This window comes from Gracilinanus agilis, chromosome 6 (genome assembly GCF_016433145.1).
Source record: "Gracilinanus agilis isolate LMUSP501 chromosome 6, AgileGrace, whole genome shotgun sequence".
NCBI classification, from domain to species: Eukaryota; Metazoa; Chordata; class Mammalia; order Didelphimorphia; family Didelphidae; genus Gracilinanus; species Gracilinanus agilis.
The window spans coordinates 178,055,149-178,080,963 of NC_058135.1; the positions used below are offsets into that span (position 1 = coordinate 178,055,149).

The 25,815-nt window shown below is 36.9% G+C and overlaps 1 protein-coding gene across 5 annotated transcripts in view; it reads right to left on the bottom strand.

Moving 5' to 3' along the window:
- Positions 1 to 25,815, bottom strand: part of TBC1D1 (TBC1 domain family member 1) — a 315,182-nt gene that overhangs the window by 162,177 nt on the left and 127,190 nt on the right. For 4 of the 5 annotated variants that reach the window (XM_044681365.1, XM_044681364.1, XM_044681368.1 and 1 more), the window contains exons 3-8: positions 22,879 to 23,400; positions 20,490 to 20,579; positions 17,608 to 17,712; positions 17,080 to 17,215; positions 13,585 to 13,676; positions 2,707 to 2,817 (exon numbers count right to left, since the gene is read on the bottom strand). In XM_044681365.1, the coding sequence (XP_044537300.1) occupies positions 2,707 to 2,817; positions 13,585 to 13,676; positions 17,080 to 17,215; positions 17,608 to 17,712; positions 20,490 to 20,579; positions 22,879 to 23,400 (1,056 nt within the window). The remainder of the gene's footprint in view (positions 1 to 2,706; positions 2,818 to 13,584; positions 13,677 to 17,079; positions 17,216 to 17,607; positions 17,713 to 20,489; positions 20,580 to 22,878; positions 23,401 to 25,815) is intronic. The other variant, XM_044681366.1, reaches the window with a different exon arrangement.

Sequence of the window (25,815 nt, forward strand, 5' to 3'; positions counted from 1 at the left end):
TTTATACATGTGTGTTTGCAGGTTGTCTCTCCTCAGCCTGTGACCTTCTTGAAAGCAGGGATGATCTTTTACCCATCTTAGTACTCCCAGCACAGAGTATGGCACCTGGCACAAAGTAGCTCTCCAAAAATGCTTATTGACTGACTCTAGGACATACAAACAAATACTACAGAAAAAGGTATATGTGTCGGTGTAAATCTCTTTTGGTCTCATTCTACAATATGCCTTGTTCAATTTTCCTTTAGTCTTTAACTGTTAGATTCCAGAGTTTTATCTTCTTTATTTTGTATCCTATCCTAAAGCACTAAGTTCATTAGATGAAGGATTTATCACCTTTTTTGTCATAGAACCCTTGTGGTTATCTGATGAAGTCTATTGTAGAAGTGGTGGTGGTAGTAGTAATAGTAGTAGTAATAAGTAGTAGTAGTAATAGTGGTAGTAGTAGTTGTAGTAACACCACAGCCAACATTTATGTAGCACCTTCTATGTGCCAGGTGCTGTGCTAAGCACTTCACAAACATCTCATTTGACCCTCACAACAATCCTGGGAAGTTGGTGCTACTTATGATTATTATCCCCATTTTCCAGATGAGGAGATTGAGGCAAAAGAGATTAAGTGGCTTGCCCAGCTAGTAAGTATCCAAATCTGAATTTGAACTCATATCTGCCTGGCACTATCACTTAGCTGCTGTAATCATTTTGAAAGCATAAAATAAAATAGAAAGTAAACTATTTATATGGAAATAGTTACCAAAATATTAAAAAGAAAAAAAGTTCAAAGATTCCCAGCTTAAACTACCAGACAAGATCCCTTCATTGGACACAATACACATTGCATTAATTCATGAACATATGACAATGTATTTAAACATTTCTTCTGTTATCAAGTCAAACCCACTAAAAATGCATGAAATTTTGATTAGCTTGTTTTTCTTATTTACAATTTTTAGCACAAATGTTTAATTTTAACAAGTGCCTATATAGATAGGTGACTGAAGTGAGTAAAAGAAACTAGTCACCAATGGGCTTCGAGGGCAAGGCTTTATTTGATGTAATACTGATATGTACTTTCTTTACCCACAAACCTGAAGCAGTCTAATTGCTTTCAAATACGTAATGAGAGTTTTCATAAAATAGCTGTAGAGAAGTTCTACAGATTCTTTTGCTACTGGTAGGGAATACTGGCTAAAAGACAAAAATTTTTTCACAAAGTAGGGTTTGATATAAATCCTACACTAGTTTCTTTTTCCATCAGCCAATTTGGGCTCTGGATTCCCTAAGGAATGCGTGGCTCCAATGGCTTCAGGAGGCCAAAAAGGCAGCCTCCTAGAAATCATCCTGAGGCCCTAAAAGAACAAATTTCACTTGGCTAGAAGCACCTACCATACTTAACATAAAGAAAAATGACCCTTCTGAAAACCAATGAGAAGATTACGAATTCTAAGGATAATGGCACTCTTTCTAGGAAATGAGAATGTTGAATTCTAAGGAAAATGGCACTTTCTAGAAAATGAGAATGAAGGGAGAGAGGGAAGAGGTTGAGGCGATAAGGGCAGCAGCAAGGGGGCCTGGCCTACCCCAGGGAGGGTTCTGAAGGGCAGGGAGGCATGAATGTGTGGGGGCAGGAGGGAGGGAGACTGGGGGGTGAGGGAAGGTAATGGGAAGGGGGGGGCCTCGTTGTTCATGGAGAGGGGGTCACAAGACAAGGAGGGCAACCACCTCACAGAGACTAGAGTGAAGAAAGAGTGGGAATGGTATCTGTTCTGTGAGACACAGGAGGGCAGAAGAAAGAGCTTGGCATGGGTGGTCCCAATTTACTTTTTGGATGAAGTCTAAAGGGACCAGAAGGTCTTTGTGAGAGGGGATGACAGGAGAAGCTTAAGAAGAGAAGGTTGGAAAGGCCTGTGGGGTGTGGAAAGGTCCAGGAAAACCAATGAGGAAGGAGTAATTGGATGATTCCATAGTGAAGGCCCAGATGAGATTAAGGAATAAATCTGCAGTCTTCCCAGGCATCATGGCTTATAATTCCCTCCACTTTTGCTCTATGTGAAAAGGAATAAAGGAAGAAGATGGGGGAAGTAATCTAGAGTTTGGGTTTGGCCATGGAAAGAAAGCTTTGAAGCCAAAAGATCATAGTTCAGGACTGTAAGAGAACTCGAAGAAGTCATCTTAGTATAGGCTGACTTCCTACCTGGAATACCCACCTCCCTCTTCAATTTTACCTCTTAAAATTCCTAGTTTCCTTCAAAGCTCAATGACAAATACTCCGTCATACTGAAGGCCTTCCCTGAATTCCCCAAATACTTCTCTCTCCCAAAAAATTACCTTGCTTTTATTTTGCATATAGTTTTTTTGTATACACTTTTGAATATATTTTGGATATACTTCTAAGTGTACATATTCTCTTCCCTGATAGAATAGAAGCTCCCAGAGGTCAAGGATTGTTTCATTTCTGTCTTTATGGCCCCAGCACCTAAAAGGGTGTCTGGCACATTATAAGCAGGTGCTTAATAAATACATACCAATTAGCTGTCACTAGTGAACTGACAACAACTTCCTTTTTTCTGATCTTCACATCTGTACCATACTCAAAAATATTATATTTTTCTCTCAAAATATAACACACAAAAGCAAAAGGTTTTTTCTTGAAGTTCATTCCATGCTCAAGATTGTATCTGTATTTTGTCCTTGGGAAGCTAAACATACCTGCTTTGAGTCCCCAATATGAACGTGGTCTTTTTGCTTTTCTTCATATAAACATCTCAGGAAAGAAATAATCAGTTCATTCTCCTTTTGCTCATTTCTGGGCCTTATTTTCTTCAAGGAATTAAAAAAGAAAAGAAAAGAAACTTATAAGAACTTTGTGTTTTATTTTCAACAAAATCCCTACTCACCAAACCTCTTTGAATTCAGGTGATTTTCCCAGACAAAGTCACTAGATGGCACCAATGATTCTAAATTGTGGAACATTAGCTTCTATTAATATTATAATGACATTTACTCTGTAGTTGCAGGCAGAGTACAGAATAGAGTTTAAATGGACTGATGGTATGAGTAAGTTGCATGCAGGCAAGGTTTTGTTTTGTTTTTTCCTTTTAAATTCCATTTTCTTCAATAAATAACTGCAATCATATAGAATCATGGAATTTTGTTGATGGAAGAAATTTAGAGCCCAACATCACTGAACAGATGAGGGAATGACCTGGAGAGATTTAGTGATTTCTACAAGTCACAGCTAATAGGTAACAGAGGGAAGGAGACATCAGGTGTCCTAAATCCCAGACCAAGCCTCTTTCCTGCAAGAACCCTGCCAAGCATAATCATAGGATCACAGATTTAGAGCTGAAAGAGACCGGGACCCGAGGGGCTGACAAAATCAAACCCCCTCACTTACAGATAAGCTACAGGGTTTAAGTGAGTTGCCCAACATCACTTGGGGATCCAAATGGTAACAGCAAAATCTGAACTCAAATTCTATTACTGCAGATGACAGAGTTTTTTTTCAGTGTACAACACAGCCTCAAACTATCTCATATACAAATATGTTTTAATCAAATAAGAGAAAAACTCTAAATGTATAAATATAAGCACCACTGAAGTCTGAAGCCATGTTATTTCAAGACACTCCCCCTACTCAAACTAGATACGAAGAGATCCCCTATGTTTACAGGAAATAAGCACAAAGTCCCAAGGGATATTATACAGATAGAATTACATTATTTGACTTCTGATATCCTCTCAAAATCTACTTTTGGGGGCAGCTGGGTGGCTCAATGGATTGAGAGCCAGGTCTAGAGATGGGAGGGTCCTGGGTTCAAATCTGGCCTCAGACACTTCCTAGCTGTATGACCCTGGGCAAGCCATTTAATCCCCATTGACTAGCCCTTACCACTCTTCTGCCTTGGAACCAATACACAGTATTGATTCTGGGATGGAAGGTAATTGTTTTAAAAAAAAAATCTGCTCTTCGATCACCTCAAAAAGTAATGACCTATTCAGTACAGAAAGAAAGTAAAAACTATAAAAAATACTTCAGTTATGTAGGTTCATTGCTCCACTATATCATTATACAGATTTTAAAATTTAACACATATGAAAAAAATGTTAACAAATGGAGTTTAGTAGCCACAAGCATTATATATGTCATCCATCAGGCCTAAAATAGTATTTGGAATTACAAAGCTCATTGATGTAGGTTCTTCCTCCAAATGCTCAAAACTCAACTATTCATTCCCTCCTCCCTCAATCCTGGGCAGTTTTTGTCCAGGTGTTCTCCTACGTCCTCCAAGGAGGATGCATCCAATCCTTTGGAGGCCTTCCTTTAGGTTAACCCTTTTTGAATCATGGAACCCTTTGGAAATGCAGTGAAGCCTATGAAGTCCCTTTTCAGAATAATGTTTTTAAATATATAAAATGCATAGAATTACAAAGGAAATCAATTGTACTAAAATACAGCTATTAATACTTTTATTAATACATTTTTAAAACAAGTTTATGCCTCTGCTCTAAGTCTTCTAACATTCTATTGAGTACTAATGTGACATTTGAGCTATCTATCTGTTATGTCCTGCTCTTGTTTTAAGACTATCCAAACATTTTTTAAAATCAATTATACATTTCCTAAATAATATCTTTTAGACTTTTTCTTGTATGCATATCACTGGCAAAAATGTTGTATGTAGCCCTCATACAGCCAATGCACATCTCTCTACATTGCCCTTTAGGGGTCATCACAGATCTGCTTCTTTGGAAACAGTAGAATATTTTGAAATTTGAAGCCCTCTAAAGCAGTGGTTCCCAAACTTTTTTGGCCTACCACCCCCTTTCCAGAAAAAATATTACTTAGTGCCCCCTGGAAATTATGAAACTATTTATTGAACTCAGAATAGAATGTAATACAAAAAAAATGTGGCCATCACCACACCCCTGGATTGCTGCAGCACCCACCAGGGGGCGGTAGCACCCACTTTGAGAATCACTGCTCTAAAGTGATTCTGAAAGTTAGTATTCTGAAAGAAAACTAACATTAAAAAGAGGTAGGATTATTTTTCCCCATGCAAAAGTTTTATTTCCCCCTATTAACACATAGGAGGTGACTATGAGAGGGAAAGGGAAGGAATATTAGAAGAAACTCAGGTAATATAAAATAAGGAGATTAATAAAAACTTATTTTTAAAAAGACTTTAGTGGTGTTATCATCCAGAATTAAATTTCTCAAAAATGAAACTATTATAAAAATATGGATGGATCTGTGTCATTTTGGATCTGTTCATGAAATTCCTTTCTATTTAATCAATAAATATTTTTTGGAATGATTAGCATTAGGTAAGTATCCTACTAAATTTCTAGTCATTCTCCCTTTCTCTGTTCTTAACTATCTTATGATGTCCTGCTTCCACTAATATCTTCAAAACATTTTGCAGAAGAACATAAGTTGTAAAACATTATTGTTTTCAGTGGCCACATCTCTCCACTTGGCAAGGAATTAAAAGTATTTGCTGGCAGAGGTGAATATTTCTGGATTATTTCAGGCTCTTTATCACCGGGATGCATTTATACACTGGCCTCCTGGCTACTTCATGAACAAGACACTCCATCCTCAGCTCCATGCATTCTCTCCGGATGTCCCCCATACCTGGAATGCTCTCTCTCCTTCCTCCATTCACACTTCTAACCTCTCTAGCTTCCTTTAAATCCCAACTGAAAGCCCAGCTCCCATAGGAAGCCTTTCCCAGCCCCACTAATTCTAGTGACCTCCCTCTGATAATTATCTCTTATTTATTTGGCAGCTAGCTTGCTCTGTACATTGCTGCTTGTTGTCTCCCCCATTAGACTATAAGCTTTTGAGGGCATGAACTGTCTTTTCCTTCTTTTTCTACTTAGCATACTGCTTGACACATTTCTTGTTCAATTGTTTCAGTCCTATCTGACTCTGTGACTCCATTTAGGGTTTTCTTAGCAAAGATATTAGGATGGTTTGATTTTTCTTTCTCTTTATATTATAGATAAAGAAACTGAGGAAAATGGGATTAAGATATTTGTCCATGGTCACACAGCTAGTCCATTGCTAAATTTGAACTCAGGTCTTCCTGACTCCAGGTCCAGTGCTCTATTTCACTTCTTAACTGCCTACCTGCCACACAGCAGATGCTTAATAAAATTCTGATTGATTATATTGATTAAACTTCTCTAGGAAATGTGGCATTAAAAGGCATTTTTCCCCGTTAGTCAATTTCTGCTACCTTTGGCATGAAGAGCTTATCTGACCACATAACGCAGTCACAAGTCTCATCTCTCTCCAAGTTCAGTGTTGAGTTTGATCATTTGTCCCAACAAGTGAAAAATTTTGTTATATGGAAACTGTTGCTTCAGAAATGATTGCCATAAAGGTAACTATTATCTTCTGTTAAAGCATATTCTATTTCCTTAAAAAAAATTTTGGTGAAGCACTAAATCCCTTCCTAAAAGTATTCACACTCACTGTATATCTGCTGCTAACGTACTATGTGACCTTGGGCAAGCCTAACTTTTCTAATCTTTAGTTTCCTCAAATGTAAAAAGAAGCAATTAGTCGTGGTCATCTTCCTTTCCAGCTCCCAAAATCTTGTGATTGTGACTGAGAACTGCCTACATTGTCTTCTCTTTTTTTTTATTCACTCAAAGCATTTTGATATTTATTAACTTATAGTATCTTACATCTTTATATTCATTTGTCCAGTCTGTCAACAAACATTTAATATGCATCTACTAGATGCCAGAGGCTATGCTGAGCAATAGGGTACAAATAAGAGTAACCTGGTAAATGTCACATTTTTAAGTTTAATCTTCACTATTAATATTTTATCCCTTTTTTATTTTTTATAATACACACGTATCTTCTTAAAAGATAATACAGAGGGGAAAAGAAAGAGTAAATTATGCTTGCATTTAGAACATGAATAGCTAACATTCCACACAACTTTTAATAATCTTCATTATTTTTATCTCACCTAATGTCAGGGGGAAAAATGACTCCCAAAATTTCACATGTGGGACACAGAATTAATATGGATCTATAACTTGCATTCCTTTTTCTGCCTTCAGTGATCAGCATAGCAGTGTGGTAGGGTGGAAAGAGCCCCAGTTTTAGAGTTTGAAAAACATAAATTAGAATCCTGAAGGGGTCATTTATTACCACACTGAACTTTGGTCAAGTCACAGGTCTAAGCTGCTTTCAGCCTAAGTTTCCTCATCTTTAAAATGAGGAAACAGGACAAGGTGATCTATTTTCCTTCCAACTCTAAAATCTCTCAATGATGGTTTTTACTTAAAAGTAAAAGCCTGGAGAACTATCTCATCCTTGCTCCCAATGGAAAAGATAGTTTTGCAAAGGATGGTAGATGGTTGACATTTAAGACTTTCTTTCATGTTTTAGATTTGCATCCTGAAGACTTGTAGTCTGTCTCACTTAAGAGTCAAATCTCATTCCTGGTGTCTCTTCCCTAAGACTATGAATGAATTGGAGTAGCAAAAAGCCCTATACTCCCTAACTCCCAGCCAAGGAGAAAAAGGGATATTGAATGAAAAAGACAAAAGAAGAAAAAGACATCTAGACAGGGAGTCTATGGGTAGTATAGTAAGCTAGAGCTGGGCCTGGAGTCAGGAAGACTTCTCTTCCTAAGTTTAAATCTGGCCTCAAACACTAGCTGTGTGACCCTCCCTGGCCAAGTCACTTAACTCTGCCTTAGTTTGCTCATCTGTAAAATGAGCTAGAGAAGGAAATGGCAAACCACTCCAGTATCCTTGACAAGAAAACTCTAGATAGGGTCACAATGAGTCAGACACAAATGAACAACAACAGACGGGGGCAAAAGTACTATTTTATCCCTCTCCCCAACCCTGCTATGCAGATAGCCTCTGTACCTTTAACTCTGCCCTTTGTCTGTTATCAAAAAGCAGCAATATATTTCACAGAGAAGAAAAAATATTCCCCTAGTAATTTATTTCAATATAAAAAAAAAAAAATAAGAGTAGCGTAATAGGTGAGAAATCTGGTTTTTTCCCCCCCATCTCTACATCTACATTCATGTAAACTTCAAAGGGGAAAAATGTGAAAGTAAAAATTAGTTAAGAAACGACAAAAAGAGATTCTCTAAAATTCAAAGGCAGAATCTAAAGGCTCCACCTGAGATGTCACAGCAGACAACACGGTGGCAAGGTAAATGCTATCTCTCCTAGCTACAAAGAACAGCAGACTTTAGTGTTTCCACACAATCAAATAAAAATGGTTTTTTTAAAAAAAAAAAAGATCTTTAGGTCATGAGTATATACTCTTGTAAAAAGCTCCACAAGAATGGAAAAACTACATCTCACTGTAGAAGGGCGGTCAGAGGCCAGCTAGCCCGGCTCTCTTGTCGTGCTCGGAGGCCCAGAGAGCTGAGGCGGCCAGCTGACCTGGGCTTACAGGAAGCTGGTATATATGAGACACAGAATGGAACCCAGGCCCTGTGATGCCAGAGCAGGGCTCTTTCTACCCTACCTAACTTGTCTTCCTCAGCCAGTACCCAGGCTTTGAGGATTTTCAGCATTACTCCTTGTGTTAAAAGATCTTTTCTGAAAGGACTGCAGGAACAATTTCTGAATGTGTCTACAGCTTGGAGACTCCCTATACAGGGAAAGAAGGGTAAACATTCCTAAGCCTAAAGACATTTCTGAAAGACAACAGTGCGATCATGGAAAGAGTACTGGACCTGAGTCAAGAAATCTAGATCCAAATAGAGATTCTGGGGCTGGGAAAATAATCTCTCTGGACTTCTGTTAGTTTAATTATAAAAATGAAGAACAAATTCTTATACTGTTTAGGGGTGTTGTAAAAAAGTAATCACCATCATTATCACAGCTGACAGGTACACAGACACGTGCTAGAAATTGTGTTAAGCACTTTATATTATTATCTTATTTGCTCCTCAAGGCAACCCTTGAGGAGAGGTACTATTATTATACCTATTTTACAGTTGAGTAAAAACTGAAACAGGTTTAGTGAGTTTCAAGGCAAGTCCCACAACTAGTGTCTGAGGCTGGATTTGAAGGCTGATATTTCTGATCCCAAGCCCCACACTCGTGCTTTGTAAACCTTAAAGAACTAAATAAATCTGAATATTTTTACTGGGTGACCATAAAATAATAATGTCTTGTTTAAATTTCTTTCCAAAAAATGCTTTAGAATACCTGTTAAAATGGCAAATCATATCCTTGGAATTTTCAGGAACACCCAAAAACAATGGAGGTAGGGCTGTGAATATGGTGGGTGACTAAAAACACAAAGTATGTAAAACTTAAAAAACTTATTTCCTCAGATATACATACAGGGATACTTGATGCAGTTTCAAACTACTAGCAGCTTATAATCTTCAATATGCCAATACTATTAACAGCTTGAAGCTGCATTATAACTTTTGGGCTGCCATAGGCACTTGGCTGCACTCCATGCCAGAGGGAGGAATCAGTTTACAAACAAATTAAAGAATCTTGCTATATACTGATAGAGACATATAAGTCCTTTATCAAAAATGAGCAACATTCAAGGAATACTTGTTTCCTAGCTCAACTCTAAAAGCAGTTCTAAAAAAACAAGTGGGGGGCAGCTGGGTAGCTCAGTGGATTGAGAGTCAGGCCTAGAGACAGGAGGTCCTAGGTTCAAACCCGGCCTCAGCCACTTCCCAGCTGTGTGACCCTGGGCAAGTCACTTGACCCCCATTGCCCACCCTTGCCAATCTTCCACCTATGAGACAATACACTGAAGTACAAGGGTTTAAAAAAAAATAAAAAAAAAAAAAAACAAGTACCAAAAGATTTTTAATAATAGAAGTAGTATCTCTGGAATAAATCTATTATTTGTTAATTTTATTCATTATTATTATTATCTATTTATTATTATATGCTACACATTATTATTATCTATTTATTATTATATGCTACATATAATATGTAATATTATACATGCATATGTAATGTGTATATACTACAATATTATATAGAATATGTATGATATATGTATGATATAATAATAAAATATATAATATAATAATAACCATTATTGTTATCTATTATATTTATCTATTATTTACATATTAATCTACAGTCAAGGTTCTTCCCAAGGTTCCTTCCTAAAACCATGACTCAGTATGACCCAGTATTGGATTTAGCATCAGAGAACCTGGTTTCAAATTCCAGTTCTACTATTTAAGCCATGTGTGGACATTTCTTTTCTGCATCTCTGTTCCTTCATCTGTAAATTCAACAGTGTGGACCAGATTAAATTCATTTCACTCCAATAAACATTTATGACTTTTCTCCTATGTGCTAGCCACTGAGGTCAGAGATAAAAATGATACTGTCCCTTCCCTCAAGATGGGATGGATTAAATACAATTCAATTAATTTTTTTTAAACCTTACCTTCCATCTTAGAATCTATACCATGTATTGGTTCCATGGCAGAGAAGTGGTAAGAGCTAGGCAATGAGGGTTAAGTGACTTGCCCAGGATCACACAGCTAGGAAGTGTCTGAGGTCAAATTTGAACCCAAGATCTCCAGTCTCAGGGTCTGATTCTCAAAATCCACTGAGCCCTCTGGCTGCCCCCTAATTCAATTACTTTCAGTCCAACTAGCACTGACCACAGTACCTACAGGATGAGATTTGAAATGAATCTGAGCTGAACCTCTATTTCCAATGATCTGAAGTCCCTTCCAATTCTAAATCTATAATCTTATGTGTTTCTTTCTCTTAGTCAAACCAGCAAGGACTTCAGATGCTTAAAAAGAATTAGCCCCTAAAATGGTGTCACAAAACATATCCAGATCATAGCCTGTAGTAACTTTTTGGTGCAACAGTGGAGTGTTGAGTATTTATTATTCACTTAGCAGTCTTTAATATGGAAGTCATATACTACCATAAAGATATTAGGGAAAGAAAAGTAGCAATAATTCTAACTTCATCATCTCTCATAGGCATTATGTGCAAGAAAAGCATATAAATTGTTTTAATGGCACTGAAAAACATCACCTGGGCAGAATGTCCAGAGGTCCAAAAGAAGAGCACACATCTATACCCATATTATGCAATAACAACACTCTATTTCTGCATCTCAAGTAGCAAATCCATTAAGTTTGTTTATCTACTGGATTATAATCCATTTAGCTGCAAGGCATGGAATAACATGATTTCTAAAGAATTAAAGTTGAAAGTCTCCCAAGGGGCAATGCTGAGTATGTAGTAGGGGGACATAAAAAAGATGCAACATATCACCAACCAAGAATTGCACATGAGGAGCATAAAGGATGTCATCTGTGAAATATATGATGGGAAAAAGAATGTAAGTCATGTGGCAGAAGCCCCCCCCCACCCCATCATAGGAGATCACGCATCCATCAAAATATACAATAAAGAATTTAGAGGGGGGGAAAAAGGCAGCAAATTGAATTTGGGGAGGAACCCAGGAGGCTCAAATGCTGTAATATGTATAAGAAAAATATAGAATATTTTATTTTTCATGTATACACTATAATCTAATGGTAGAGGCAGGAAAAGAACTGAAACAACAAAAAAATTAAGTCAGACAAGATGAAAAAAAAAACATTATTTTTTCATTTTTAGGGCATCTGAACAACTTTTACCATGAAATAAAAATGTACAAGTTAAAAGCAAAACACCTTGTTCCTAACACCCTTTTATTTTTTAGCCTATGGGAAAATAGATTTCATTCCCTACTTTGACACACTCTTCTTATGTGCAAAGTGCCATGAGACAAAGAGAATAGCCCTAACCAGGATTTATAACAAACTTCTCAATGAATCCACTGAATTATAATTGGTTCAATGAAGAATACATTTAAGTACATGCATTTTGTGATTATTCTCAGATAATGATTTTGTTTATCTATTTTGTATAACATTCTATTTAGAAAGTCTTTTCTACTGCCATTTTAAAGATTTTTATGTGATGTATAACAGAACTACAATAGGAAAACAATCAATAAGATTCAATTATCCTTTTTTTTAGAGTGGTAGGGAAATGTAGAAAAGACCAGAAAGATCCCATTTTATTAAGGTTAATTTTTTTAAATAACTATTTCACATGACTGTTACTTTATGCAAAAACCATCATCATTATTATTCTTTTGCTAAATTCTTAATCTTATGATACTGTAAAAGTGAAATTTGGGAAATGCCATCTAAAAGTATATATATATTTTCTATGGACATGTGGGAGACTTTGAAACTACATTTCCCATGATTCCTCATGGTAGACAGGAAGTGGGATGATGTAAGAGAAGGAATATAAACTCCTGTAGTGACTTTGAAGGGCTCTTTAGCTACTGGGTGCAGGAGAAGAGGGGAGGTAATTATGGCTGAAGCGGCAGTTTTGAATTCTTACAAGCGCGTGGTCTAATGACTTTATCTATCAGCATGGCTTTACTTAAAATAATAATTTCTATAATTATAGCAGCCTTTATTATTTTTAATCTTAATAATACTCTACATTTAATTCAACTCCAAAGAAGAGCCCAGAGAAGAATCTGCCCATCCCTATCCAAAGAATATCACAGCACTGATCATGAAAAACCTTTCCCAAGAAAACATAGTAGGAGTTAGGAAGACAGACTGGACCTGGGATTTCACTGATAGAGAAATTCTCTCTCATTCTACCAGAAGAAATTGTCACTTTCTCTACAACTTCTAATCTTAAAAAGTTTTCTAGAGCCCCAAGACAGGTCAAATTACTTGTCCAGGTTCACATAGGCTAAATATATATATATATATATATCTGATGTGGGATTTGAACCCACCGACTTCAAGGCTGAGTTCTCTAGGAAATGTAACATGTTACCTCTCAAAAGTTAGCTATAGGAATAACATTTAGCCACACTATAACCAGAAAAAAACTTTTAAAAGTTTAAAATTTCAGGAAACAGTGTATCTCTTAGACTTCTACATTTTAAATCCCAGAATTTGTTATGATTTCATAAGATTTGGTTTTTTTTTGTTTTTAAGATCCTCAGGAAAGCTCTGAAACAAATCATTCATCAAATAAAGTGGAAAGACCACTAAATTAAGAACTGTCGAATTTATTTTTCATTCCCATTCTCCATTTGCTAATTGTATGACTGTGAGCAAATGACAATCTCCTGAACCTCAATTTCCTCAACTGGAAGATATGCAGAAGTTCTTCCCTTGTCTATCTCTCAGAGTAGTCCTAAAGAGCACATCAGATTCTCTATTTTAAGGTTCTCTGTACATGATAAAAATTGTTGGCTAGCATCAGAAAATTCCAAACATGACTACAATGGAATGGATTTGACTGGAATTTTATAATCTAAAAGGCACTAATGAGCTCTTCAAAAAATCATCCTTGATTGGTTTTTCTTAACATTATGAATGTGCACATTCAGGTTTTTAAGAATGGCCATGCAATTTGCAATTTCATTCAAATATACCATGCCTGGAAAAGAAGACGACCTACACCCTCTCAGTAATGCTCACTAGACAAGACAACAAGGAAAAAAAGACAATATTCTGTCTAGAAACTTTAAAACTCAAACTATACCTGAACCTCCTCAAAAATAGTTGCTTGTTCTTGATTATTTAGTGTTGTGAGGTGCTTCTGGAGCTCCAGCTTAGTTTTGGAAGAAGACATTCCTAGTAAGGAAATAAAAAAATAAACACATGAACTCCAAAGATAAGTGTCTTTGGTTGCCAATTAAGAAATGTTCAAGAATCCATAAGCATTTACTAGTAACAACTAACATTTATACATGATGCCAGGTTCCAGGCTAAGCACATTAAAATTATTATCAGGTTTGATCCTCACAACAATTCAGTGAGGTAAGTACCCTGTTTTACAGAGACGAAACTGAAGCAAATAGAAGTGATATCCCAGGGTCACAAAGCTAATAAGTTTAGAATTTTCAGGCATAGTGCATCTCTGGGACTTTAAATCCCAAAGCATTGCTTTGACTTCAAAAGAGTTGTATTTTTTAAAAGATCCTCAAGAAAGCTCCCAAAGAAACTATTCATAGTCTGTTTGTGTGTGTATGTCTCTCTCTCTCTCTCTCTCTCTCTCTCTCTCACACACACACACACACACACACACACGTGTTTATATGTAGAATAAATACAAAGTAGTTTAATACAAATATGATAGGATGAATGGGAGGGCACTAGCAGGTGTGGATGGATCAGGAAAGGCTTCATGGAGAAAGTAATGATGTATCTTGAAAGAAAAGGAAGATTCTATACAGTGAAGAAATTGAAGAGGAAGGGCATTCCACGATGGGGAGACATCTAGGGAAAAGTCATGGAGTGACATGGAAATAGAGTATCCTATGTGCAAAACAGAGAGAAGGCCAGTTTGGCTGGATTTGAAGAGTACAGGATGGAAAAGATTCTTCTCTATATATACTCTATTTCCTACTGTACTTGAATTAGAGTTTGAAGTTAAGAATCCCTGATCTAAAGGCAGACTATCTATTTTGTAATTTTTTTTAAATCATTATGTTTTAAACTGGTCTTCTGGATATTTCATCCTTAAAGTCCTTTTTAACTCATGAAAATAATGGCAGTCTCAATTTGGGGGAAGGGGCGGTATTTGACCTTTTAGTGCTTGACTCATTCAATATCAAATGAACATTTAAAGTCTGACTTTCTATTTTTATCCATTCATTAGTTTCTGACATAGGGCCTCAGGCTCTTGGCACTAGGAGGAGGCTCAAATTGACAAGAGAGCTGGGGGTGGTGGGTGGTTCTATCATCTGGTGATTAAATAAGTTGTGAAGCTAATTTCCATATAATCAGTTCCCATTTCACAGGACTACAGGATCATAGATTTGAAGATAGACCTCCTAACCCAATCCCTTCATTTTACAATTGAGAAGTAGGTCACAGAGTCAGCAAACACTTATTGAGTGCCTACTATGTTCTTGGCACAGTGCCAAGAAAAATGGAATTAACTGACTTGATTTGAACCCAGTACCTTCCATTTTCCTGGCCTGGCATTCTCTGCACTGAGCCACCTAGCTAACCCCCATTCTTCATTTCTGAAAAGGACCAAGGACATATCATGGGGGCCACCTTGACTTGCACTCGAATTGGATTTAAGTGAGGTAGAGTTCCCCAAAGTCACCAGCCTCATTCTACCTTTCAGAATCCCTGAAGTCTAGTGGCAAGACAAAAGTCAAGAGGACTGGTGACGGCAGGGACAAAGTGGATAACTCTGTCATCTTTGATGTCCAACCAAGCTCTAGGCGTTCCATGGGGCCTACTTCAGTTACCTTCATGGCTGTAACTATTCTCATCCTCCCCCCCCCCCATTTTACTGGGACAAATCTTCACATACTTGGGGTAGATGCTCCCTAACTCACCAATGGGCATGAGGCCCATCAGCTACCTTCAACCTGGTTTGGACCATCTGCTAAAATGGTTCTGCCAAGGTGGGGTCACTACACATGCTACCGCTTCTTGGAGCCACTAGGAAGAGTTGGGTAAAAGATGGGCACCAAAGGTGGATAGGCAGCCCTCACAGCAGAGGTACCAGTCCTCTCAGAACACCCCCCACGGACACACACATTCTACCATTACTCAGACAAAGGAGATACTTGACTCTAGCCCCTCTCCTACACTCGCCCAGCTCCCCACTTCAGTGTCCTTTCCATTATTATTCCTCATCAGGGCTATCCAGAGTAGGTGAGGAAACTGGGGGGTGGAGGGGAGGTTAGGGGCATGAAGGGTACAAGAGTAAAGAAAAAAAAGACAACCAAATTCCAAGGATTCCTCATCTCTAGATTCTTCATCGCTAAAGCCCTGAGTGGAACCTTCAGATATTTTGGTGCTGATGCAGCTGTCTTTTAAAATAGTCATCTCAGCTATGAACACAGCTGTAAGATCAATGGAAGGATTCCAAATGTCCCCTTCCTCTAGGAATCTGACCTTGGAAAAAGCATCAATTCAAACTCTCCAGAGCCACATTTTTTTAAAAGAGACAAAGGTCATCCCAATCATCTCTGAGAAGGTCTTTAAAATTCTACAGCAAGCACAAATGTTGTCAGTTAATGACTACCACACATGATGTACATTCACTTGATAGTACAGAGGCCTATAGCACAAAAAAGAATGAAAAGGATACTTGTGCCAATTTTACAGGACTTGGAGCATCATTTTACTCTTTTAAGTGATTAATGAGATTATTATAGTTTTCCCTTTATATCACATAATGGGTCATCTCTACAATTTAGTCAATGACCAATTTCTACAAAGGAATACATCCCTCAATTATAATATTAAGCACTCTGTATATGTGAGCAATAATGACTACTGTTCCTATGGAAAAACATGGTGTTCTTTATAGTAATCTGCTTTACAGAACAATTTCTTAGAACATACTGCTGGAAAAACTGAGAATTGCCAATAAAGCAACCTATTAAGACCGCCTTTTAATGACTGTCCAGGCATGTCAGGAGAGGGCCACCTCTCAAATGGACTCCCTCAGGACTGCACTGGAACGTGCAAAACAATTAAAAGAACAAGAACATGGCAGGGAGATAGATCTTCCATGGAGAATTCATAGAAGGACATGTATGAAGACTAAACAAGATGAAAAGCTGGGGATGAAGGATGTTTTGCAATGGTTGGAGATTCCAGTAAAAGAATCTTGTCATAGGACAGCTAGGTGGCTCAGTGATTAAAAAACTGAGAATTGCCAATAAAGCAATCTGAGGTTGTGTGGCAAATGTTTGTTTGGAGGTACAAAGATTGCAGTTCAAATGACTGTCTCTGGAATCTTACTAGCAGTGCAACCCTTAGAGAATTCACTTAACCTGTGGATGCCTCAGGCAACTCCCTAGGACCAATCTGCTAAATCACAGTAAATCTCCTCCCCACCACCCTGCCACCAGCTTTGGTACAAGGTGTTCTCATGCTGGAATTTCCCCAACATTGATATTCACGTTGATACAAAGGCTGACACTAACAAATCCAAGATCCTCCTCCGCTAAGTATTTGGGTTCAAAGCCTTCCCTGCCCCCACCAGAAGACACTCCTCACTGACCTTCTATTCTCTCACAGAGCTTGTGGAGGCATTGCATGGGGCATCCTTCACACTGCTGAATTGGAACTCTGGAGGTCTGCTGCTGCACGGCTGCAACAGTGAAAGCCTGTTTCAGAGTCATCATAATTTCATCAACCTAATCAAACAGAAGATAAAATGGGTGCAAATCAAAATCAAAATTTTTATATGATATGATTCAATCTCATTGAATTGAATTGAAGGTTGGACAACTAAGGGTTAGCATAAATTATTCCTTTCTCTTTTGCTTTTTAAAATTGCAAACAAATCTGACTCACAGATTGAAATATGCCCCTAGGACTTAACAATCCTTGGTACATTAGGAAATATTTTAAGAAACTAAAAACCCCTGACAGACATTCACTGAGCGAGAAGAGGGAAAATCAACAACTTTAGAGAAACAGATTTTTGTTTTCAAGGATAAGCTTTCTGATTCTCCTGAAAAAAAAAATTGAATTTGAATTTAACCTTAAACTGGAACAAGGTCTAAAAACAATACATCTCTCTTACCAAGGCTTCATTTGTGCACTGAAAAACGTAGCAAACAAAATGAAAACCTCCATTCTCTGAAGACTCTCTGCAGATAAACCCAAAGTGATCCACATGTCGAATTCCCTTTGTAAAGAAAAAAATGTTTTGTTACATTCAAAAAAATATCACCTTCCATAAATGCCTTTCAATAGTTAAAATGTTTAGTATGTCTTTCTCCTTTCTAATAAATACACTGTTAGTGGGGCTGTGAATTGGTATGACCATAATGGAAAGTAATTTGGAGTTCTGCAAAGAAAGTAACTAAAGCAGTCATACAATCTGCCAACAACATTCTCCTGTGTGGCAAATATCCTAAAGAGGTCAATGATAAAAAGAAAGGGTCTTCCCATACGTAACAATAATATTTACAACTGCACTTTTTGCACTAGCCAGGAGCTTAAAATAAAATAGCTCTCCAATAACGGAAGAATAGTCATGTCAAATCTCACCTCTGGGTAACTAACTGCTACCCTGATCTTCTTTACTTCTCCTAGGTTGCTGAATACTCCAGAGACAGTAATGCAGCGGTACTGAATCCAGTATGCATTTATGCTGTCTAACTTCAAGTGGGCCTTCACTGGTAAAAGGTCTACCCTGATTGACTATCAAGTGAAGTCAAGTCAACTGGCATTTATTAAGTCCCTACTATAAGCCAAGTGTGCCAACCATTCTCATTTCTTCTTAAGGTCCTAATATCACCACACATTGAAAGAGAACCTTGTCTCCTATATCAAGGAGGAATCACGAGCTCTGTCTTCTCCTGTAGTTTGCACCTCAAATCCTCTCTATGTTGTGTATTATTTTCTCCTCCTTTGCTTCAGTCACTAGAGAAAAGATGATCCTTCTCTTTTCCAAGGACACCTTAGGTATTTTAATCAGTCCTTTCCATCTTTTCCCAGAACCTGTCCCTTCAAATCATTATCTCCTCCATCCCCCTTTTTACTTTGACTTTTCTTTATCTACTGTCTTCTTCCAAATATACCAAGGCCTTAAACCTTTACTATCCTCATCCAGCTTTCATCTTATACATTTCCCCTTCATAGACAAACTTCTAGCAAATGTCATCTGTACAATGTGTCTCTACTTCCTAAACCTTCAAACCCTTGCCATCTGGCTTCCATTTCTATCACTCAGCTGAAACTTTCCAAGGTTCCCAAATGATTTTCTCCCTGCTAAATATAACATGTTTTGTCCACCCTCAGTTCATCCTCCTTGATCTTTTTTGCATTTTCTAACAGTGTTGACCATACCCTAGATGACTTGGCAAGTCTCTTCTCCCTTGGCTTCCCTGACATTCTCCCTCCTGGTTCTCCTTCTAGATATCTGACCATTCCTTCTCAGTCTCTTTTGCATGATCATAATGGTCTTCCCTCTAACTACAGTTGTCCAAGAATGTCCTGAGAACTCTATCCTTCTCTCTTCTGGTGATTCCATCAGCTCCCATGAGATCAATTATTATCTCAGTGCAGACAACTATCCTCCTAAATGCCAATCTTGCACAAGCAACCACCTGCTGAACATTTCCACCTGGAATTCCCATAGGCATCTCAAACATAAGTCCACTATGGAACTTATCTTCCCCTCAAAACCCATGCTTCTCTTAAGAATTATGGTAATTTAAAACCACAACCAAGGTAGAGTATAAGGGGTAGGATTTAAAAAATATAAAGATCTATGGGGGTGGGAAAGAATGATATATAGAATCCATTTATTAACAAAAATAACTTATTAATGATATTGTTTATAATGAATAACAAAGTCAAATAGTTCCATTTTTAGCCAATTCAAAAAGTACTGTACTTCTTTGTAATAATATCATATTTTAAAAACAATGGTGCTTTCTCAGTGTATCAGCATCTTTTTAATTTCCTTCTTCTCATTTAAAGAAACCTCCAGTACCAGAATGACAACCTTGGAGTCATCCTTGGATTCTTCACTTTTTCACTCTACCCTCCATATCCAGTCAAAATAAGAGATTGATATCTTCAGCTGTCATTTGTAAAATGAAGGCATTGGATAGGATGATCTCTAAGGTTACTTCCAGCTTTAAAATTCTATGATTTTATTTCCTGGTTTATGATCTCAGTGACTCACTATCATTGTTCAATCAACAATCCCACCCAAGGTACAGAAAATATAAAACATTTATGTCAGTGTCTCTTAACTGTGAAATTTTAAATAGGTGAATAGGACGGCTAAAGAAGGAAGCTGAAGGAATCACACAAAAACAATTACAAGAGAACTAGAGGGATATAAGTAAATAATGCTCTTGGAACTTAGCCATTACCCTTCCCTTCCCTTTCCCCTAGCTTCCATATTTACGAAGTTATGAACCAAACTCTTTGTGATTGGAAGAGAATAGTCTAGAAACAAACAGAAAATACAGTAGAAATATATAAAAACAATGACTGGACTAGAACCAAAGGGAATATGAATAAATAGGAAGGATGATAAAATTTGATCTGATGCTAAAAGAACCTTTCTACAGGAAAACTCTGGAAATAATCATTATGAAAAAATACTAAAAGTATTCCCAAAGAAGGAATCTACTTTCTTTAATATTTTTGGTCCTCAGGAGGAGCAATTCAGGCTTATTACTACATAGAATTACATTTGAACATTCCTCTTTAAAGAAGCAAAGGGGGAGAAAATCAAGTGAACAGCTCTATCTTTTAGCTTTACTAATAAGTATCAAAAAAAACTATGTAATTTCCCATCATAAATTATGTGGAGGAGTATAGAATTTGTCACATAAAAAGAGCCTTTTCCCCTTTTACAGAACTGTGTATGAATCACATTAGAAACAATTTGAATACAAAACATACTGACAAGAAAAGAATAAATTAGTGATTTCTATTTACCTGAGAGCAAAAAGAAATCTCCTTAAAGTTCTTCTCCAATGCTATTTTTTTGGTGTCAGGACTGATGAGGTAAACTTCCGACTGGCCAATCTGAAAATGAAGACATGAAGGCAGGAAAGAAAGAAGGCAGGAAGGCAGGAATGGAGAGAGGGAGGGAAGGAAGGAAGGAAGGAAGGAAGGAAGGAAGGAAGGAAGGAAGGAAGGAAGGAAGGAAGGAAGGAGCAAAAGAAAAAAGATTTGTGTGATTTTTAAATATTTTAAACTGTCACTATAGTCTAAAAGTTGTTAATAATTCATTAAATAGTTCCAATTTCCTCTTTAGCATACAGGATAAATTTTAAGGTTTTTAGTACTGTTAAGAACAATTTTAAAAATTACAATATAACCATACCCTATTTGCTGATAAGAGGAATAAGCATAAAAAAAAAAAAAAACCCACACGAAAATTTGGATTTCCTCACATAGCTTGTTGAGGAGAAAATACTACTTCATGTGACATTTAAAGTCTTACATCATCTGGCTCCAGGCTTCATTTCCAGGTTTATAGACTATGATACACTTTTAATAGTCCTCAGTGGCTACATCCCATCTTCTATCTCCATGACTTTGCTCAGATCAATCCCCCTCATGCCCAGAATGAACTCTTCACTTCTTTGCCAGTTTTCTTCAAGTTGTAGATGAAGGGACACTTCCTAAAAAAGGCCTTTTTGATATTCCCAGTTATTAGTATTCTCCCCTCCTAGACCTGATATTTCTTTATATTTATATTCTGTGTGGATTTTTTATTTACTTACAGGTATACATGCTTTCTCCCAATAGAAAGTAAACACCCTGAGGTCAAGGAATGTCTCATTTTTGCCTAACAAATAGTAGATGTTTAATAGATGCTAAATGAAATGAAATGAAATGAAAGCAAAGGTGTTCAATACAAGTGAATTTTTCATACAACTACATCTTTAACTCATAAAATTTGTTTTAACTTTTAAATTTTTTTCCCTAAAGACAATTTCACTGTTTCTTAGTAGCTCCAGAAAATGATATTTTATCATCCCACCACTGAGATAAATAACAGAGGATATCAAATAACACCTCATCTTCCTCCAATTTCAGAGACTAATTTAATTACTTGTCACCCTTGTAGTAGTATAGAATGTAGGTTTAGTAAAAAAAAGATTCTGGGACGAAGAATGTTCATTCTGTCCTCACTCTGACAGTCAAGTTATTTCTGGTTCAGAATAACCAGGAGAAGCTTCAAATTCCAGGATCACATATCTACACCTAGAGGAGGGCTCAGAGGTCACCTAGTCAATATTTTACAGGGGGAACAGAAGGGGAAAGGAATAACTGATTTATCACCAAGTATGTGCCAGGCACCATGCTAAGTGCTTTTTAACAAATATTATCTCATTTTATCCTCACAATAACCCTTCAAGGTAGGTGCTTTTATTATCCTTATTTTACATTTGAGGAACTGAAGCAAACAGAAGTTAAGTTACTTGCCTAGTTAGTATCTTGAGGCCAGGTTTGAACTCAGGTCTTCCTAACTATTTAAAGCCCAGATGAGGAAATTAAGTGAAGTTTTAACAAAGTAAGCATCAAAGACAAAATCTCAACCTAGATCACCTGGCTTCAAAACTAGGGCATTTTTCATTACAGTATCAAATCCCAACAGTTCCAAACCAATAGAAACCAACTCTATCCAGTCTCGTTAGGGTCAATACTCTTAGGCCTCTGTAAGCACCAACGGGTCCCAGGAGACATTTTTTTTCCATTTATTTCTTTCAATGTCATGTACTAACACAATTAAAGGGAAGAGATGGAACTAATGCAAAAAATGTTTTTAAAATTAGAAGTTACATTTCAATTATTCATGTTATCTCTTTACTAAGTTACTCTATGTGATTTACATCTAGAAAACAACTAAAATGATCTATATTTAACACTTCCCAGCCTAGAATATTTCTTCCTGCAACTTACTGGTTAGCTGAAATCCATTTAAATTTAAAAATTTGCTCCTTTTTATTTGAAATAGAAAATATTTTATATGATTCTAAGATATAAGATTAATGTTTTGACTTTGTAAAGCTGTCTTTATAAACACAGGAGGGGAAAAGTTAAATTATTTTATATTCTCATGAACACAAGATAAGAATTATATATAACCTTGGGAAATACCAGACTCTCAAATACCAGTCTCATCTGAAGTTTTTTAAGTTTTATAAGGGAAAGAGATTTTAATTTGAGAATGAAATGAATTAGGCTGAAATCTATGCCCTGATATTCAGTAACTGCTGAAATGATTCACTAAGAAACTTCTCTCATTTATGAACATTTCCTTTGAATCTCATACATAGACGGAGGATGAAAAGGGATCACAACACAGCTTTACCGTGAATAACATAGTCCTATTCTCCTCTATGTCTGTTGGCTGGACGATATTGTGTCCACTGATCAGATGGCTCTGAATGTCATTTTCTTCAAAGGAGCCACCAAAAAAACTACTACTTCTGTAGCCTGCATCTTGAAACTCCTTCTTAAAAGCCAAGGAACGCAGTCCAGGTTGAGAGAAAGATTTCCTGATTGGCTTTCTGTCCTGTTCTGCATTGCCTCCTGGCTGGAAGACGGATCGGAACTTATCTGTTAAGGAAAACCCTCCCACAGTACTTATAGCTTCAGAATTCTGGGCCAGCATGTCCAACTCGGCTTTTCTGCTGCAGCTAACATGATTAAATTTCTCAATACATTCATCGATCAGCGCCGGTGGGGCCTTTTTGTGAGCCACAGTCACTCGTCCACAGAAGAGTACTTCAAACTTCTTGGCAAAAGTGTCGTCAAATTCAGATTGAGAATGAAATTCCTCCTGGCGAGCAATCTTCCCAGCTTGTCTAATAGAGCTAATGATCTCAGGCACCTGGAGGGGAAAATAAGGAATTTAGCTTTTAGATTTAACTAAGTTTACCATTTAGCATCTCAAAAGTAAAGAGAATGTATGTTGTTGTTGTTATTGTTGTCACACTCTTCCTGACCCCAAGGGTCAGGGCGTGCCAGTGCTGTCCATTGTCTGCACCTGTGATTTGTCATCTCCTTCTCTGGTGTATTAAGACAAACAGAGGTTAAGTGACTTAACCAGGGTCATGCAGCTAAAAGATGCCTGAGGCTGAATTTATTAGGTATTCCTGTCCACAAACCCATGGCTCTATCCACTGAACCACAGAGCTGCCTCAAAGAGAATGCATAGATAATAACCAATATACTCTGCTCAAATGCTCAATTTTAAATAAATATTTTAAGCTCATGTTCACTGAAGAAAACAAAAGAATGGGGAGAAGGAAAGAAATCAGAGGAGAAAAAGGAGAGGGATTTAGAAAGCTCTGAACTTTCTTATTTAGGGCTTCTTTCCATGGAAAATACAAGTGTCTTTAGGAGATAGAATATGTGAATTACTTTACCCATTGTCATTCTGACAGCAGTACATTTATTTGCCACAGGAAGATTATTCTGTATGCCTTGGCTCATTCTCCTACATCACATAAACACTAAGAATTTTACTACTGAGGGTACATTTTTCCAGAAAGAAAAAAACCACTATACAAATCCTTCCTTCATTACAAAGTCCCAAAGGGCACTCTAAAAGCAAATTAAAATATTTTAAAATACCTATTTGTTTCAAAAGTCTTTCTCCTTTTCTTTTCCTAGGATGATTGGATTTTACTGTTTTTCTGCTCTCTATTTCCTGTTAATGCAATAGTCTGCTTCCCCAGAGCAGAAGGAGATCACAATCAGGAACTAAGAGACCGCTGGCATTTTGGCAAACACTCCAACGGGCTCCAAAGAGCAAAATTCTGTTTTCATAGACATTATTTCGCTTTGCACCTAAAGGAAAATACTGATCAAAAGGCTAAGGGGATCCATGCTTTGCTGAGGCTGTCATCACTACATCTGTTCATCTCTTCTCATCATGTAACTCCAATCAGTCACTTCAAAGGGTGATACAGAAATAAAGATGAATATACAGTAATACATATGATGAATGGGAACATTAATAATACACATCACATTAGTGAGATAAATACTTCCACCATCTGTGAAATAACTTAGATGAGACACTGCCAAACCAGAGTGGGGGAAAAATACTGCATTATTTAGGTTTCCATTTACTGCCTTTATAAACAGGAAAGTCATGGAAGGTATCAACTTAAATCTTTCAGGGAAAAGCTTTATGTTGCTATTACAAGAGACATGCCAACTGATAACTGGTGTTTGTTTGTTTTTCTTCCAGTAAGGAAAAAATTAGGGAAATGGAGAGATATGTGGTGGGTTTATGCTATAAGATGTCATTCAGGAAATATACCATCAGAAAAAGGGAGGCTGATCTCAAAATGAGAGAGAGAGCAATAATAAGTGAGAAATTGAGTTGGTTGATACCCCAAGAATGTTAAAAGATCAAGAAGACTCCCACGGATACTGGACAGATGCTCTAAGAAACTCAAGGGCAAAATCTCAGATAGAGTAAGTAAATGTAGATGAGTTTCAATTAACACCAATATAGAAGAACTCACATTGATAAACACATTTTTCTAAACTAAAATTCTAAATAAGTTGATTTCAATTCAAGAACTCTTCCCCAGAGGTGGGATAAGTTAGCTGGTTAAGAAAATGAAATGGAAATAGCCAGAAACTTTTCAAAGTCATGCCAAAGATTAATCTATATATTGGAGGACTACTTGAACAGGAATAAAAAAGTTCTGTAGTCTTAAATCTCAATCCCCTGAGGACCCAGAGTATATAAAAATTGTTTTTCCTCCAAGAATTAATGCCATGGATAATTTAATAACAACCATTTCTATTTTGGAAGTTACAACAAATTTTATAATCTTTCCTTTTTTTCACTTGGTAGAAAAAATATTTCTATCAGATATACTTCGGGTATGTTTTTTGAAACTACTTTCTGAAGAAAACTTTGCCTAAAAAACATAAATAATCAGAATTTGGGTATATTCTGGGAATGGTAAAGCAAATATTCTGTGACCGTATAATGTACTTTGTATTATCTAATATACACCTGTTGGGGACCAATAAAATGTTACATATAGTAGGGATTCTGGACACAGTCTAGACCACAAGACAGTTCTATGAGATTTTATTTCTAGCTTTGCAGTGACTCATCTTGGATCTTGGAAAAAAGTAACCTTTCACATTCTCCCTCTTTAAAATGTTGACAAGATTTTTATATTTAATAAGGGCTTTCTGTATGGTGAAGAGTAATATCAGGGGATGGGGAGGGACAAATAGGGAGAAGGAGAGAAAAGAAGAAAAAATGTTCTGC